This window comes from Branchiostoma lanceolatum, chromosome 10 (genome assembly GCF_035083965.1).
Source record: "Branchiostoma lanceolatum isolate klBraLanc5 chromosome 10, klBraLanc5.hap2, whole genome shotgun sequence".
NCBI classification, from domain to species: Eukaryota; Metazoa; Chordata; class Leptocardii; order Amphioxiformes; family Branchiostomatidae; genus Branchiostoma; species Branchiostoma lanceolatum.
Genome location: NC_089731.1, coordinates 4,358,704 through 4,371,459, shown reverse-complemented (window position 1 = coordinate 4,371,459; position 12,756 = coordinate 4,358,704). Strand labels below are relative to the sequence as shown.

Sequence of the window (12,756 nt, the reverse complement as noted above, 5' to 3'; positions counted from 1 at the left end):
TGAGCTTAGCGCAAGAAAACACGTCGTACCTCCTTAGAGTATGCTGTGAAGAAAACCAAGAAATGGATGGAAACGACATGGTTCAAAAACGAATTCTAAATTCTACAGCCACTTCTATGGACATAACCAAGGACACAATTTTGGATCCCGGAAAGATAAGAGCTGAGAATAACCAAGAGAAGTCTGACTGTGATAGAAAACAACAACAGAACGACAAAGTAGCATCAGTACCAAGGACAGGCGTAAGAGGACGGTAAGCAATACGCACGTCCGGGAAAACAAACAACGGAAAAATACCTAATAATTCCAGCAATACGTAACAGAAAGACATCAATACGAACTACTCACTGGTTTATTTTGAGGATATTTCATTGATATGATAATTCAACTCACTGGTTTATTTTGAGGATATTTCATTGAAATGATAATACAACTGTTATGCTTAAGATGTTTTCACTTTGGCTTATAACAGTTTTGTCTATATTCAAAACGCACATTTAAAGAGAATTTATTATCATTGTAGTAATATAGTTGTTTATATGCACATAATGTATTATCGAGAAGCAACCTACAATTATCTTTTGTTTTAGGGTAGGTTCACGAAACATGTAACTGGTAGTAGAATACATTAAAAACAGGTTAACCTGTTCAATACCATCTTCGTACGTGGCTTTCGGTGTTGTTGGAAATATTACATGTATCTATCTTATCAATGAAGCTATAGCTATATTTGACATGTATAGAAACTAGCATCTTGTATTTTTGGCGACGCCTCAGGGGCGAGCCAAATTTTACTATATTGTGTGCAGATTGCAAGAATTCTAGGAATTGTACAGGAATGTGAAAGTCCATGGGACGATAACTCAAGAATGCCTGGATATGTCTTAATATTTTGTAGGTGGGTAGGTCTGTGGGAGACCTTGTAATGATTGGATTTTGGGCCCCCTAGCGACTTTCTATGGTACTGCAGGGGAACTTTCACTTGTCAAATATCGTCTTCTGAGCATGCTATAGTCATGATTTTTAAGTGGTGGATAGCTCTTTGTTAGGAAAATATGTCCTGTAGATTTGGACCCCCTAGCGGCTTTTTTTGGAACTGCAGGAGCTGATTTTGACTCAAACTTTGAAAGAGAATAACGCAAGAAGGAGATGACGGATCATCATAATTTTTGGTGTGTAGATAGCTTAAGTGATGATTTACATAATCATATGCCAATTATGCAAATCAATATCTGATTTGCATAATTAATGAGGACTGTTAATAAATCAGCTGCATTCTATTATAGGACTCTCAAACACATGACATATGTAACTGAGAAAGAGATAAATATCGATAGATATCAATTATGCAAATTGATACTTAATTTGCATAATTAATGACAAAATTCTATAAATCCATAGTGGTAAATAATGGGGATTTCATTTTTGCACCATTTGGAAGTTAAGTAAATGTGGCCACTGTAAGACACAAATCTTGCATAGAGGGCCTCATTTACATAATTTATGAGGAAATGGTACGATATCTTTTTTGTGAAAACAAGATTTTCATACATTGGACAACTTGTGTTATTTTGGTAGAGAAGGTGATCGACTGATATGATTTTTGCCGCTATCTATGCGAGGCCCTTATTTGCATGTGGGTTAAAAACGAAAACGTTAAGAGAGACCACTCCTTGCAGAGACCACCGTCGCCATGGCAACATCTTTTTATGTTGCCAATCTTGTTGTCCTTAAAATATGTTTCACGTTATGAATTAGCCTTCAGGCATAAGTTTACAACAAACCTGTTTATCGATGCTTGTGATCATAATAACTTACATGTTTTGAACTCGAAGTTCATTGGGTTCGATTGAATTAGATTGAATTGTTTGAGGATATGTTTTTGCATCAGAACATCTTCTATCGGTTTTCTTCGGCTATAATGTCCACTGCGTTTATAAGGCAAATGGTACTAGACAATGCGACGAATTTTAACGACACAAACTGATGACAGTGATGTCATATGGAAGATTTTACTCACAATCTGTCTATGTTATCGCGCACGTCCATTGAAATCGAGCGACAATTCCTGAGCCCGTAGGGGAGCAGGTGTTAGATTACAATCAGACTGATTTACGACAGATAAGTACAAAATAAGCCGTTTTGCGGTATTTTTACTCAAGTGAGGAAGGGGATAGCCACCGACATTGTATAGCGATATCCGGAAACGTTTGACGGCATGTGTGCGGACACCGGGGACCGGTCGGGATTCGGGGAACGTCGTTCGAACACGATGGAACGTGCACGTGCGCGATGATGACATGCAGTTTGTATCGTTCAAATCAGTCGAACCGCAGGTCACCCTAGAACGCGTTATTCTCTAAGATAGCGTATTTGCCGCGTCTGGATTTGACCCCGTTGCATGGGTGTAAACAAGAGCCTGTCGTGCAGCAAAAATACCTCAGACCTATATAATGTATATACTTTTTCAAATCTACGGGATTTGCCCAGTACAGCAATTCAGATATTTTGCGCATTACAGAATATCAGCGAGCGCTGTGGCTTTCTAAACATGAGCAATTTTTGGTCACTATATTTGTGCTCGTCTTTTCTACAGCTCACCCAGATCCAATTAGCTATTTCCACAGTGTGATAGTCCATATCTTCAGCTTTAAATTGATACCAAAGTTCCTTGGTAAATTTTAGGAGCAACGGGTTTGCCCCCAAAAAAACGAACAACATGTCAGTTTTATGGCGTCCTTTTTTTGAATGAGAAATTGAACACAGTGTCCTTTCACTTTGATTTGCAAAACGTAGGCATTATGTACTAATATTGGCATACGTGCACAAGAATCCCACTTTTTCTGGCTTCTGAATAATGTCAATCTTTTTCAGAAAATGTATTTGCAACTGCAAGAATTAGACGTAAGTCTTTTCTAAACTTCTCCATACACCGACTGATAGTTGCAACACTACGCCTGAACTCGCCTGACCCCGCGGCTCAAAAAATCGAACGTACCGTCTTGGTTCCATCGGTCGAACGCTGGAGTTCGAAACTATTGACTTCAAATTTGACAATTTTTACTAAGTCGCTACCTTGTACTAATACCCTCTGTCTGTGCGTATTTGACTATTATCATGTAGCTTCTTCTATTGCATGTGGTAGCCGTGCTCATGCAGCTTCTTAAACCAAAACATAAGTTTTATGACACCTTGCGAAATGTATCAAAATGTAACCAAAACGCAGGATAGTGTGTATCGGTAGATACGCCCAGGCTCAAATTTCACCACCATGATTTGCATGTGGTCGCAGTTTTTTTGGGGGCAAACCCGTTGCTCCTCAAATAAACCAAGGTATTTTGGTATCTATTTAAAGGCGAAGAAATGGACTATCGCACTATGTGATTAGCTAGTTGGATCTAGGTGAACTGTAAAGAAGATGAGCACAGATAAATTGACCAAAAATTGCTAATGTTTCGAAAGCCACCGCGGCCGCTGTCATTTTGCAATACACGAAATATCTACATAGCTGCACTGGGCAAGTCCTACAGATATGAAAAAGTATAAACATTATGTAGGTCTGAGGTCTTTTTCTTGCACCACAGGTAGTTGTTTACACCCATGCAACAGGGTCCAACCCAGGTCCGGCCGTGACCCGGCGAACGCCGTCTTAGAGAAGGCTGCGCAGAACGGATGCGCGTAGAGCTCTGCGGTTCGACTGAATAGGCCATCTAAGGTCAGGTTATAAGGTTTTCGAACAACCGAACAATGCGGTTCGAAGGTTTCCTAGCAACGCCAGATTCAACGTTCGGCAACACAACAAACGAGCGTTGATCGGAAACGCCTGACCTTACGTCCTTGTAAAGACGCTGAAAATTTACGGTAAGTCGGATGTATACTTATCATGCTAGATACACGCAACAACGGCTTATCAAATGTTCTTGACTTGTAGTTTCCTTTCTCCATCCTTACGTTTGTTTGTCGAAAGTTTTGCTTGTCAGTTGGGATTGCGATCGAGACTTGTTCTATTATTGTGTGTGTGTGTGTGTGTGTGTGTGTGTGTGTGTGTGTGTGCCTGCCTGCGTGTTTGTGTGCCTGCCTGTGTGTGTGTGTGTGTGCCTGCCTGTGTGTCTGTGTGTGTGTGCCTGCCCGTGTGTGTTTGTGTGTGGGTGTGTCTGCCAGTGTGTCTGTGTGTGTGTGCGTGTGTGGTTGTGCGCGCGTGCGTGCGTGCGTGAGTCAAACGCACACTTGTATGCTTTGTACAAATAGAAATATACTTGTATCACATATATATTTCAATCCTTTTACTCACCGTACCAGTTCCTTTGCAGTTTGTTCTATTGCTGTAACATTAGAAGGTGTTCTTCAAGATGGCGATCCTGCAGAGAAGCTGCTGTGGTTGCTGTTCCGTCCGGACGGGCTGTATCGTGATCGCCAATATCTGGATGGTAAGTACGAGCCGACTTTCATTCCAAACAGAGTACGGACAGGCGTGGTGACACTAAGTGAAGCACCAAGAAAACCGAGAAGGGCGGAGAAAGTTCATCTTCTGTGGTTAGACTAAGGAGGGATAGATGAGATTCGTGACCAAATTTGCAAAGTTTAAGCTGTCTTTAGACCCAACTTACCACGTTTTCAACAAAATCTTCGAACTTAGGGCTCCTCAATGATAATGAACCACTTTGTACACGTTATTTCAAAACAGATTCTGAAGTCTTTTATTACCTTTGCCGAGAAGGTTATGTTTTTGGTAGCGTTTCTTTGTATGTTTGTGGATATGTAACGTTACAGCATGACTATAGAAGACGTGGATGGATTGTCTTCATTATGTTGGTATGTTGTTGGCAGGTCTTAATTAGACCTCGAAATGTAGTAAGAAATGTTTGGTGCCCCAGTGGCTTCTTACTGTCTCGTTCTTATCTGCAATGTCTAATGGTCTGGTATTGTGTACTGTTAACGTAATTACCGATAAGACTTTTACCGATTTCAAACACCAAAGCGCCCGCTCGCAATCCTTCAATGCACGTCTCACAGAAAATGATGACCCTGTAGCTAAAAGGAGGATTTATTTTTTTCATGCCCCATTCATCTACATTTTTTGTCTATTAATCTCACAAATGAGTGTTCAGAGTTGTACATATCACTATAATTTTCAAGATTTCCCTTAATGTTACTAGAATACTCTTCAATCAGTGACATATTCTAAAGGTAACAAACACGTAACGTTACTTCCAAATTCCCTTTCTGTGGTTTTATATCGTATCCTAAAGACAGTGTAGTTGCAGGGTACATAGTCTAATATTATCGTGTTTCTCTGATTCGCAGATCATGCAGTTTGCCGGTATCGGTTCTGCTGTTAGGAACATCGTTGGCGCCGATGGGGCCGTGGGTGAGTAGTATTTCATTATTCTACTCTTTTATATTATTATCATTATTATAGCCAAGGTCATGAAAATACACCTACAATATAAGAGATTATGGACATGAATTAAGGGTTAATGACCCGCCCCGAGGTGTATATGGTGTCATAACGCCTGGCCAGGTGCTATGACCACCGAATAAAACCACCGAGTGAGCGAAGCTCATTATTAGCTATATGATAATAACGTTAATTCATTTTCATTGTCATTAATCATTATTCTATTCAAGGTTTAGCCTGACTTTTCTTAAAAGAAATCTTCAACCAGAGATTCTTAAAAAATTGTAGCTGTTGCTACGGCAGGTCGGGAACTCATTATCTATACCAGCATACCCGAAGCTAGGTTTCTAGAGAGATAGATACTAGCTTGATCTTGAAATTATTCTAAAAATTTGTAATAACGTAAAACCAGTGACGTACCCCCGGCACACAAACTGTCAGCGTCACCAGGAGGCCTTTCCCCCTTCTGACGTCACCACTTTGGTGATCCGTGAAAAAGAATTCTTGTCTGTTTAACTATTAACCAGCTGTGTTTTTTGCCGTCTTTATTTACCAGCTACCACTGATATTGTTTCCGTCTCCATCTACTCCGTGGGCGTCATCATCGACATACTGCTGATCTATGGTGTGAAAAAGGTGGGCGGTTTTTTCTATCGTCGACTTTTTCATCAATTTTAGAATTTAAACTTAGAAACAGCTGACATTTCACAAAGCCATTTCACAGTTTTGAGTGCGCATGTGCAGTCGTAATGCATTGTGCTCTAAGTTTAAGGCCCCTGCCCTGGTCATCCTTTGTGGCTCAAACCTTAGACCACAATGCACCATGACTACACATGCGCATTAACTGTAAATTAAGACTGAGTCAAATTGGTATTTATGTCAATGGCTGCAAAGTATCCTCCCCTCTAAGCAACAAAAACGATAACAACAACAACGAAAACAAAAAAAGGGTCGTCTAAAGATGATTTCCAAGTAGAGGGGTTTTGGGCTGCCAGTCTCTTTAACAGCCAACTGCAACAGTTCCTCTCAATATATGCTTGGCGATTGCTGTGAAGCCGTCATCTTTTTTTTACATCCTTCATTTTCACCACAGACATCTTTATGCATATTATACTGCTATTATTATCATTTAGGTACAAGCACTAAATGTACCTCTCAATTGATGACTCTCATCTCCTAAAAAGAGTTTTTCATTCATATCAACCACAGGAAATGAAGGAGCTTGTCCTGTCCTGGGTGATTTTCTCCATCGCCTGTACGCTGGCATCGCTCGGGGTGACCGTCTATCTGACCATTGTTACCCTGGGGATCCTCGGAGCCGTGGTACGTCAGATAACAATTTCTTGTTTGAAACTGAAACAGCCATACGTCAATCATAATTTTGCGTCAGTTGTCTTTATTATCATGTCGTATTATCAATACGTCTCGTTTCCCGGAGGTAAAAATAATATAGGCCGCTTAATGCTTAGTCTATATGGGGAAAATTTTCGGAACCGAACAAAAGCGGTCGACGACATGGCTAGGTGGTCGGCTTGAAAAGGTGGTCGCCTTGGCAGGTTTGAATGTATAATACCCCCATTCCACAAGGACGACGCTCTCACCGCGCTCTCTCTGCGACCTAAAATTTAACAGAGCGCTCAACGAATTTCATGGATAAAGCTTAGAGAACGAATATTTTAACACTTTGCGTGTTTTTTTAGTCTTTTCAGCCATACTTTCACATTTGGTATGATATTTTCATTATGAAATCAAGGGTTATACAAATTAAGCTTAGGTCGCAGCGAGGTCGCAGTGAGAGTGCCCACTAGTGGAATGGGGGTCTAAACAGCATTTTTTTTCTTCCCTTTGACAGTTGTATTCCATCCCTTGTAGGAAGACGACTGGAGCGACCTAGTTATGGCGATAGTTATGCCCGTTCTAGCGGGTGCCTGGATCATCTGGGGTATTGTCTTCCTCATAACGGTACGGTCTTTCTTCCTTCCTAAATACCTTCGTCGGGTTTTGGGTTATTAGATCAATTTCTGAAAACATCTAGGTAATCTTTAGGTCTATTTTCTACGTGTGCTCTTTGGTGAGACGAATTAACGGTAAGGTCTTGCTTCCTCCGTAGATACTTTCATCGGATTGGTAAAAATCTATTTCTGAGGACATCTGTGTTATTTTTGAATCCATTATCTACTGTGTGCTCTTTGGTGGAGCAAACAAGTAACGGGTCATGACGTCACAAAAAGGACTGGGTGCCATCCGATTTCTAGTACTACTGGGGCTCCTACACTCGCTACCCTGATTTTTTTTCTCATTTTCAGGGTAGCGAGTGTAGAAACCCAGGTAGTAATCGGATGGCACCCAAGCCACAGGAATTCTAGCCATACTAGCCAATAAGGAAGTCCTTTCTGTTGCTAGACAATTGAATGCTATTAAAGAAAGGGTAGGAGCGCGGTTTAACCGGGCTATTGGGTTGAATGTGATTGTGCACCTGCACCCTCAGGTGTACGGCTGCCTCGTGGTGTATTCCCACTACCAGAACCTGCGTGACGGGGTGGTGGAGGGCGTGCAACAGGGGATGGTCATGTCTGTACAGCCGCCACCAGTGGGCCAAGCACCGGGCACAGCGGTGGGTTCAACCTCTATCAACTTTCATTTGTTCGCTTTCATTTGTTCGCAAGTTAAGTTGACATTTAGAAATAAAATTGCATCGCTTATGTTATGATTTCGTATGCTTCTTTTGATCCTGTAATCTGTATGTCTATGTTTATATGTTTTTTTAGGTGTTTATATGTTATTCTAACGTACCCTGGAAGATTATCATTGACAAACGGTATCGAAATAAAGGAAACGAAAGTGGTTAACGTCTTTTGGTATGTTTCATTACTGGTGCACCTGTTTTATACATATTTTGTTTACAAAGACGTAGAACACAAGCAAAAGATCCGCACAAAAGGGCCCTACCCGCATGTATATATCAAACATAATAGACTCTAAGCTTAATTTTTATATCAAAGCGGGTTGGGTCTTTTCGTGCACCTCTTTTGCTTGAAAATGTTGTAGACGTCGTGATAAACAAAATTCTGTTGCACTTAACCACTTCACCAGTGATGACACGTTGCCAAAGGATCACGGAAACCCTATGAGGGCTTAGAGCAATTCTTTAGCACAAAACAACAACAGCTGTTACAGGATACGTAGCACACAAAACGAGATAGACTAAAGACACATACTGTCAACAACAACAGCATTCTGACGTCACGATCACCACCATACTTTTTATCAACTCCCCCAGGTGCAGAGTTGGTAAAACCCGTTCCCATGGTAACAACAAGAGGATCATCGATGACGTAAATCGGGGCATCACACGGCATTTTCTAGATTAGGGATGTGTACCTATACGTAATATCGGGTACGGGTATAGAGGTATAGATACAGTACTGTGCCTGGACCTGGACGTATACAATTTGACAAAGTAACCTGCGGTTTTCAGCGATAACAGAATGTGTACTATGTGTGTGATATGTGTAAATATTCACAATGATATCTATTGGGGTTTCAATTGTTTTATGAAGAAACTCCATGCATTCCAGAGAATCTCAAATCGAAGTTGGTGCTGATTTCAACGCCCATACAATATTTTCACCTTCTTCGAGGACTCAATGTTCATCTTTGCGGTAGGAATAGCATGTTTTAGTAAGAAAATTAGCCAAAAACGTTATATCGGTACAAGGATGTGGCAGTATTTTGAGCCTGTATTGAATGTATTTTCACGGTGCCGTACGGGTGCACATTTCTATTCTGGAACGCATTTCATTGAAAACGAGACACTGCGCAATACGTTTGAAATGATTCTCATTACAAACAGTTCCATGGGAAAGTTAAAGATAAAATTTCTTGTCGTTTCTTCTTGATTTTGTCTTGTATGGCAAAGAATAGATGGATGAAGGAATAAAGGAAGGATAAAATGTTGAATGGATGGATGGATGAATGAATGGATGGATGGTTTGTTAGACATATATAAGGTAATACATGTACCACAGCACGTAAACGTTATGGATTGCATCCTCAACAGACTACAAATGCGAAAGAGCCAAAAAAAATGGACAACAACAAACTAGTTTCACTTCTGAAGAACTAGTTTCACTTCTACAACCATACCCAATGCTACCGCACGACTAGTCATGATATATAAGCACGACATGTCTTCCGTTTTGCGGTAATTTCTCGTCATGTTGACCAATCAAATGAGTCGATGATCAACAAAAGTTACTTGCTGTGCAAAGTAACTGACAAAGCAGCCAGGCCCGAGTACATTTTGAAGTCAAAATCAGCTGCTAGATCCTGTGCCACCACCCCCCCCCCCCTCCCCCTAGGGCCTCATATTTTCTTCTTCTTTTCAATGAGTGTGTAACAAAACTAATGAAACATGATCAAAGACAAATTCTCAAAAAGGGCTTCAAAGAAGAAGAAGATGAATTAGAAAACGCCCCCGTGCGTGTTCAAATGAATTGCCCCCCGAAGGTATGGTTAGAAGAGATGGGAGTCCAGGAAACAAGGGCGCTTTGATATCAAAAGTTACCACCTGCTACTGAGCTACCACAATTATCCAAATCAACCTTTTTGGAGATGTTACCTGCGTCAGATCCGTACCCCTCAGTTTCGATTCGCACTGAGAAAGCTTATTGCTAACTAATTGCTTATCAATGCACGGCGGGATAACGGTTACCACAGAAAGGGCAGATTTAAAAACACCTGTTGCCCAACTCGACGTAATATAAAGATAAGCCACCCGTTGCTTGCAGCTCATGCAATGTAATGAATACATTTGTAGCGCAGGATTACTAGAAGATGTCATTCCAGATCATTGTAGATTCATGCACACAAGCGACCAAGCTTTCCCCCTTCCTCATAATGGCTAATTTATTTTGATATGATTCCACCTGTTGGTTTTCTGACACTAGAGGGCCAAAATAGTCTTCCGGCCGTGCCCCTGAAGCCAACCACAGCATACTCTCTCGACCTTAATATAACGGGCACGAAAACACAAGCAATTGTAAGCTCATCGTAATTCGACCCATGGCTGCAAAGATAAAGTAGTCGGCCACCCCGAGAACAAGAAACCCCGAGGTAGAAGCCGTATTGAAATATGAACTGTATAATCTTGTAGAAAACCTATTTCCTTACTTCAAGCATTTAAGTACTGTACAAAAATTCATGTTCCTAATGCGACTAGACAAACCTCCCATTGAAAAGCACGTCTGTTCTTTTATATCTACTATAACCGAAAAGCGAGGAGAAGTTGAATTTATCTAATGATAGTCATATTCTTTTGTATCCGTTAACTGTACTTGTCATTTTGTTTTGTTGTGACCTGTACTTAGCCAAGTGTGGCAGAAATGTGCAATAAAGATCTTCATTCATTCATTGAAGCTAGCTCTGATACGAACTTAAACTCTCGGTGATGTTTTTACAGCAAAGAAATGTTTTATACCATTTTGATTGAAAACGTATTTATTCATTTATGAATCTTTACGGTGGTCCCTACAGTACACTGAGTAACTCATTTTCTATGCATTTCTATGTTTTTATTTTGCATTTCTACGTTTTGACGGAGGAGGGCGGTACTATATACAGGATCAGTCAACGTGGCTCGAAATTGCTGCATCTTTTCTGTGCATTATACTAGTTATGATATTGATAATTGTATATCATATTTTAAAACTTACTGTGATTTGGGAGGAAAACTAAATCTGTAGATTTTTTTTTTTTTTTTTAAATTCTGATTCCGTGTTCTGTAGATTATTTTTGTTACTTTGCCACATCGGCCTCGTTTTCATTCTATCATGTCCGCCGCGTGAGAAAGGTGTATCAGTCAGGAGGGAGTGGGCAGTTAGTGACTAGAAACGTGGCTTAAAACCGACTGCTTCTAACTCACCGCCGACCGTGTTTGGGAGTGGGCGGGGGCAAAGGTTGTGGTGACTGTGTGGCAGCTGGAGGATTTAGGAAGTCGTAGTTTCAGCCCCTCATCTACTCTGTCTGGATTAGATCGAATAACATTTCGCACCTGCTACCGGCTGCTGACGTATAACTCTAAAATGTCCAAAGACTGGGTTTACAAACGCGTTTCTAAGTACAAACTCCGAGTGCTTGGAAATGCGTGTGCAAACAAAGCCAAAATACCACACGTAAGGCATTGGTGTCCGTTTCACAATCTATTGATTGACCACCACACTGAGTTTATCTCCAAAGCAGATCTAATGGTTGCGAAGACCGTATCCAACTGGCAGAATAAAACTTCTTCTGCCAGTTAAATACGGTCTTCGCAACCATTAGGTCTGCTTGGAGATTAGCACCCCAGCAACAGAATGGAGACGGTCCAACGCCGTGCCATGCGGATCATTATGGGCGCGGACTACACGTCTTACACTGATACCTGTGTTCACCTGGGTCTACCCCCTCTCCAGACACGTCGTCTTCAACTAGTCACGAACTTTGCGAACTCTCTCAGTCAGCCTAAACAGTTCCTACACTTATTGCCACCCACCAGAGGGGACGTGAACGTTAGTGGGCGTCAAACAAGGTCGTAGCAAAAAATTAAACGGTCCTCGATGTAACGTTAGCACCAATCGTTATAGTTACAGTGCTGTGCCATTCATAGTTCGCCTACTTAACACATACATGTAATTGCCATCTTTGGGATCTATTAATAATTTCGTTAAGAGCCAATGTTTAAAATTCAATGTGTATTGTATTGTATAGTATATATTGTATATAATTGTTTTCCTGAACGGATTTTAAATTTTGTAATTGTGTAAATGTTACAACAACAAATCAGCCAGTTGGCTGCCACTGTTGTACATTCCTTTTACTTGAGATAATAAACCGTCCACTTTGTCCTTAATGTGAACAAATTAATGATCGATGAATAGCATATATCAGTTTTGTCCACTACAGTTTATGGTCTAGTTCTATAGATTTATAGTTTAGATATAGACACAGAATTACAGCTAGAGAGGCTATAAAAACGTGTACTGATTTTTTTGTCATTGAACATTTATTTTCTTTCATGAAGAGCTCAGATCGGCCTGCGACCGCCTTTCATTGTGGTGATGAAGGAAAACGTAAGGGGATGACAGCATGTTAACTACATGTAACAAGGATACAAGTTACATGATTGAAGATCTAATGAATACATACCAGTCGCACGGCGGTGCTAAAAATTACATAACGTATTTTCCAGTACAGGCCCCTGAATCACATATAAAAATGCAATAGGTACATACCTATGCAACACAATAGCGGCAATACCATTTTCTAGCACGGGATGGTTCAAGTCGTAATTCTTGACTGTAGTTGACATTTAATCAATA

At 40.7% G+C, this 12,756-nt stretch overlaps 1 protein-coding gene across 3 annotated transcripts; it reads left to right on the top strand.

The window, feature by feature from the left end:
• The first annotated feature begins 3,734 nt into the window (after positions 1-3,734).
• On the top strand, positions 3,735-9,221 carry LOC136443618 (uncharacterized). 3 transcript variants are annotated; one of them, XM_066440934.1, is made up of 8 exons: positions 3,735-3,861; positions 4,335-4,427; positions 5,305-5,368; positions 5,955-6,034; positions 6,608-6,721; positions 7,271-7,360; positions 7,887-8,012; positions 8,679-9,221. In XM_066440934.1, exons 2-8 carry the CDS (start codon positions 4,350-4,352, stop codon positions 8,691-8,693), a joined length of 567 nt encoding a protein of 188 aa, XP_066297031.1. In that variant the 5' UTR covers positions 3,735-3,861; positions 4,335-4,349; the 3' UTR covers positions 8,694-9,221. The 3 variants fall into 3 exon arrangements, with proteins under 3 accessions (XP_066297031.1, XP_066297029.1, XP_066297030.1); XM_066440932.1 differs by having other exon boundaries at positions 3,777-3,861; positions 4,311-4,427; XM_066440933.1 differs by having other exon boundaries at positions 3,777-3,861; positions 4,300-4,427.
• The last annotated feature ends 3,535 nt before the right edge of the window (positions 9,222-12,756 follow it).

What these genes read in the sequence shown, in the direction of transcription:
- LOC136443618 (XM_066440934.1), top strand. Translation starts at nt 4,350, where the DNA reads ATGGCGATCCTGCAGAGAAGCTGCTGTGGTTGCTGTTCCGTCCGGACG. An exon ending in TGATCTATGGTGTGAAAAAG is followed by an intron (nt 6,035 to 6,607) that starts GTGGGCGGTTTT and finishes TATCAACCACAG; the next exon opens with GAAATGAAGGAGCTTGTCCT. An exon ending in GTATTGTCTTCCTCATAACG is followed by an intron (nt 7,361 to 7,886) that starts GTACGGTCTTTC and finishes CTGCACCCTCAG; the next exon opens with GTGTACGGCTGCCTCGTGGT.